The sequence below is a fragment of the Drosophila grimshawi genome, unplaced genomic scaffold (genome assembly GCF_018153295.1).
Source record: "Drosophila grimshawi isolate 15287-2541.00 unplaced genomic scaffold, ASM1815329v1 contig_1367, whole genome shotgun sequence".
Lineage (NCBI taxonomy): Eukaryota > Metazoa > Arthropoda > Insecta > Diptera > Drosophilidae > Drosophila > Drosophila grimshawi.
The window spans coordinates 871,530-876,729 of NW_025062889.1; the positions used below are offsets into that span (position 1 = coordinate 871,530).

A 5,200-nucleotide genomic window follows, 5' to 3' on the forward strand; every position below is an offset into this window, starting at 1 on the left:
AAATAGGAAATTCCAAATTAAAGCCATATTTAAATTACCTATGCCATAAGTGTTATATTACTAAGTAAATTTCATCGGAAAGATGACCCCCTTGAATGCGGTTACATAGATTAGAGGAGTACGGATAGATTGCTTTGAATATCTGCAAGAATATTCATTATTAAAATTTGGCTACAATTAATTGAATTTATAAAATAATAATGAATAAGACAAATACGAATGCGATATAGCTGTTGCTTCATCAAATTAATATGATGAAGAAATGGGTTTAACATTTTCTAATTTTGAGACATTTATGTTTGCGTATCCCGATCACCATCTGCTTCGAAAATTTGTATGCTCTTTTTGTAAGTTGCTTTGAGACCAAACTGTTTTGATCGCATCCCTTTCAGTATGCAGCATGAATCAGATATTGCATTTTTATGCAGCTCGAGAGTATGCAATAACTTTTTATTCGATTTATTGCCAAAATAATAATTGATTGAATTGTATCCAATTAGTCAAGTAACTACATGTCACACAATTAATAGATGCACTTTAAGAAATCGACTGTATTAATCCTTCAATTCCACATATGCAGCGTGATTTCAATGAGCATATTGAAAAAGATATCGCCGAAGTTAAAATGTCTATATTGATGAGGAAGGAACCAAAAGAAATTAAATTAAATTATGCTTATGGAGAACTTTTGCAAGCAAGCTGTTGAAATTGAAAACACGGTTTATGCCAAACATTTTGCAACAAGCAAAATACAAATTAAAAAAATGTTTAAAAGTTTCTAAAAATATTACGAAATAAGCTGCGCAAGCTCTGAAAAATCTCAAGCAGATTTGCAAACAATTTACAACAAAAAATTGCACAACGTAACCAAAATGAGATGAAAAGTTGCATCAAACTCATTTGGTCACTTTTTAATGGAATATTCAGTGTGCACTTTTTACGCTTTTTAATTAAATGTGTTAAGAGTAAAGTTTTGCACTTAATTTTCAGTCGAAAAGCTGCCTACAGCAACGACCACTGGAAGAGAAGTGCTTACAAACTACTTCCCAAAGACAATTTTTGACAGTTTTAAAGAGTTTTAACGCCAGCTTTGCATATTTTATAAGCATCAGGAAACCGGAAAGGTTCTTAGGCTTTTCCATGGTCCATCTAATGGGTAGCCCCAATTTATTTAGTGGAGGACACACACAATATGTACATGTGCCAGAAGAGAAATCGTAAAGTGTGACGAGGGGAGATTGGGAGATGGAGGCTGGAAGATGGAGGGTGGAGGGTGGAGGATGTAGAAACCATAACCACATCAGAAGGCGTCTGGCGATGTTTGTTTTCAAATTAATTACAACTTGACTATGGGCACCAGACCCCAAAGTAATTCGTGGACAACATCATCATCATTATCATCATCGACAACTGAAATGGCTCGAAATCCGAGTTGTAATTACCTCTTGACACCCGCAAACATATAATTAACTTAATGATAACGCACAGGGATGGTGGAGGAGGGGTAGTCATTGGGTCGCCTCCCTGCCGTTTGAATTGTGTTAATGGCTTCCGGCATGTGCGAAAGTAACCGATATGGCGTTTCCGTGCTGTCCTTGTTAACGTGTAATTGCCCGAAATAGGCTTGAGCCACTTGTGAAATTTTAAACTTTTCAATTAATTGGCTCGACTACAAGCTCGCTCAACACTTGTCATCATTCGGCCGACAAACTTTCTCTCTCTCTCTCTTTAAGCCGAATACATTCGCATAGCAAATAAAAGTTGACTTTATTTATTGGCCACATGCTCATAAATCTGAGACCAAGTCCATCATTTGCACCTGTGCTGCATCTAAATAACAAAAAAGCAGGCGGGTACAGATTGTAAAAAGAAAAACAAGAACTTTTGCATGATCTTAAGAGCGCTTTAAAAACGTTCACCAAAAACATTTAACTGGCCAAGTTTTGAAGGTTTTTAATTTTTATGGTTTCCTTGGACTTAATTGGAATTGAGGCTGCAAAAATGTGTCACAAACACGAAATGAAATCTCGCTACAAATTAATTGGCCCAACAAACTTGTATTGCGCTCAACGTCGAGTAAATATATGAATTTATGTGTATATATATGTATACATGAGTAGTGGACATTGCACAAACCCCAACAGTCAACCCGCAGAATGTTTGTATGTTTATGTAGGCAATTAACTTAATGATAAGAATGTTGGTGGTGTTGGAGTGAATGAAATAGTGGTGAAAATGACTTGAAGGCAAACTTCCTCGTGTTCGGCATCGTCATTAGCCGCAAAAATATGTCCGACTGCCTAATGATTAATACGACCAATATTTGGCTTCCCAAGAAGTCAGACGCTATATAAACAGACATATATATAAATGTAATTATACATATGTAAGCATGTAAGCATGTATATATATATACACAGATATGTTTCCCTTGACGATGCTGACCAAAAAACACATTTTTCGTCACTCAGTAATTGCATATTTGAGAAGCAGAATAACGATGACGATGATGATGATGATGACGATAATCAGACGGAATATTACAATTACTTGTCTCTCCAGCTGTGCGCCTTTTCATCTTCTATGAAGATCGTCCGAGTCTTAGTGCCTAATTAAATGCATGTCCAGGCCAAACTGAATCGGCGTTAATTTATGCAGAATGCAGACATTTTGGTACAGTTTTATTGTAACCTGGCTTTTGGTCATACATTTTCATCAAGAGCGAGCGAACATTTGTTTTTATATTTTTAAACGACCCAGTAGACAATGCTAGAGAAATCACAGCAATATAACTAAAAAAATACAAATGTAAACTAGCTATTCGAGCATATCCAGCTATTTGTAATTCAAGTTAAAATTCTGGTAAAAAATCGTAGAGCATTGAAAAATGGAAGAAGACTTTCAATTCGAAATCACAAAGGCACCTGGCGGTTATACCGTCGATATGGACAGTGAGCGCTTGGACTGCGAGCATATTGGTGAGTAGAGTACAGAAATTGAGTGTATCTTATAAATATGAACTGCTAAATAGATGAGATAACTGAGCGCTGGATAGATCCAAATAGACCGTCTTTTGTAACAGTGTTGTTACGCTTCTTTGGCAATATATTCGGTAAGTGGGAAATACTTCTTTGTAGTCCCGGAAAAAGATATATTAACTTAGATCCCTGTGTCTGCCTACAGTGGACTGCTTCAGAGCGATATTTGCTTAAATGAAGATATTGATAATTTTGCATGTCTATACATTTCTTGGCAATAAAAATGTGATGTAAAATACTCCTAATGTTAATGGACTTTATTATTTAATAACAATTTCAGCGGTGAATCTATTACAAAAGTGCTGGCATTGTGCAATGGCAATTTGTTAGAGCCGACAATATGTCGATGGCGTCTTTAAGGAAATGTTCAAGTTTTTCCGGAGATCGGAAGATATCTTTCTCAATAGTCAATTTTTTGTCATTCCATATATCCCAACGACGCATGCTGGCAATAACATCGCCACAAAAATCGAGTTTCTTCCTTTCCTTTCGGTGGAGAATCTTATTGATTCGCTTGCGACGCTTGACTAGCAACATAAGGAACAATAAAACAAAAAATAATTACATTTCCTTCGGTCCATACTTAATTTATCAGCTATTTGCACTTACTTTCCTTTGTGCTAAGAGTCTGTTTTGTGTGTGTTTTGCGCTCATCTCGCATGGATTCATCGTAGGCAGCAATGATTTGATACATACGCTTGTCAAGATCCCTTGTCTTATTCATAAATTGCAAGCAATGATCCTTACAGAAAATATCCGGATACGGTACTTTTGTATAATATGCGGCATTCGTGAACTGCTGCCGCTGACTTTTTATTTTATCCTGGTGAAAGAGCATGTTTTTATGAACAACTGCATTGTAGAAGCGATATCTCAAACTGCTCAACAGCTTCTCAACGCGAGACAAGCAGCTGAAAGAAGAGATTAAGATCACATCATCTTAACTACTGTACTGTACTGTAGTGTTCTTACTGTGAGTTGGCCAGCGAGTATACACCTGGAATTGAGTAGGTGCGCAGCATGTGGTGCAATTTGTAGGCCACACAATGCAACAGATCCTCGGCAGCACATTTCTGCAATCGTCGCCGTGCACCCCAATCCTCGATAGTATGACGAACCCACCAGCCCCGGAAGAGCGCTTGGATCTTAGTTGCCGCCTTATTATAATGGGCAAAGATGGCAGTCTGCAATTTCTGCTCCACATACAACATGAAGTTTTTGCGCACCCAGTAACCACGCCACCATCTCTGTATGGTAATGGCTGCCTCCCACCTCTTTTCCATTTGACGACGCTTGCGCCAAATGAGAAAGCTTCTTTGTATAAGCCGTGCGGCCTTGAATAGCTTATAGTCCTGTATGAGCAATGAAATGCTAGAAGTCGATTTTATTATTGAGAGATAATCGGATCAGTTATAGAGCGATTAAGCCCGTCTATAAAAATTGTTTATTTTGTTTTGGTTTATTTTTGTTTAGCATTAAAACTGCACTCACCGAGTCAGAGATGCATCTATACTCTGATCTGATAAATCGGAGCTTTGCGAATAAGTGCTGTCCTCAGTATCACTGAATGAATATGAATATGTATATATATGAATAAATGATGAGTCGATTCAGTGTTTAACTGAATACTTACATAAACAAGGTAAAATCGATACCGGTGATTCGGCGGCTAGAAAGCATTCCCAAATTCTTATCTCGGAATGTCATCGCTGTGTTTAGTTTTTTCCTATATCGTATGTCTATGTAGTTGTGTGTATGTGTATGTCTGGTGTATATATATATATTTGTTTAAAAATCTCGTGTACAACTGTTGTTTGTTTTATGTTTAATGTGTTTGTGATATTTTGTTCACCATTGCTTTGTTGAATGTTTTCGAACAGTTTGCTCGATAATTATATATTATGCGCTTTTCCGATTGTATCCTGCTTTATGCACATTAGATATGCATAAATCTTTTCAAATGAACACCATGTCCTGGCCATATATAAATATTGTCTCGTATTTTATTTAGCTGCTCCTCGCAGCTAAACATCTTTCGTGCTTATCGCATCAGCTACAGAATTTACGACCGAATCTATATATCACTAAAATACGCTTCGCATGCGGGTTTCTGCCATAGAACAACAAATACACTTTCCTTGCCATTCCTTACTAACCAGCTC

The 5,200-nt window shown here is 37.0% G+C and overlaps 2 protein-coding genes across 2 annotated transcripts; one reads left to right on the plus strand and one right to left on the minus strand.

Moving 5' to 3' along the window:
- Window positions 1-2,850: 2,850 nt before the first annotated feature.
- Window positions 2,851-3,289, plus strand: LOC6569167. The gene is made up of 3 exons (XM_001995233.3): window positions 2,851-2,978; window positions 3,032-3,112; window positions 3,184-3,289. The coding sequence occupies exons 1-3, from the start codon at window positions 2,888-2,890 to the stop codon at window positions 3,210-3,212; spliced, it is 201 nt and encodes a 66-aa protein (XP_001995269.1). The 5' UTR covers window positions 2,851-2,887; the 3' UTR covers window positions 3,213-3,289.
- On the minus strand, window positions 3,270-4,865 carry LOC6569166. Its single transcript, XM_032741011.1, has 5 exons — window positions 4,672-4,865; window positions 4,530-4,601; window positions 4,011-4,409; window positions 3,648-3,949; window positions 3,270-3,565 (listed from the first exon to the last, which is right to left on the minus strand). Exons 1-5 carry the CDS (start codon window positions 4,743-4,745, stop codon window positions 3,330-3,332), a joined length of 1,083 nt encoding a protein of 360 aa, XP_032596902.1. The 5' UTR covers window positions 4,746-4,865; the 3' UTR covers window positions 3,270-3,329.
- Window positions 4,866-5,200: the final 335 nt, after the last annotated feature.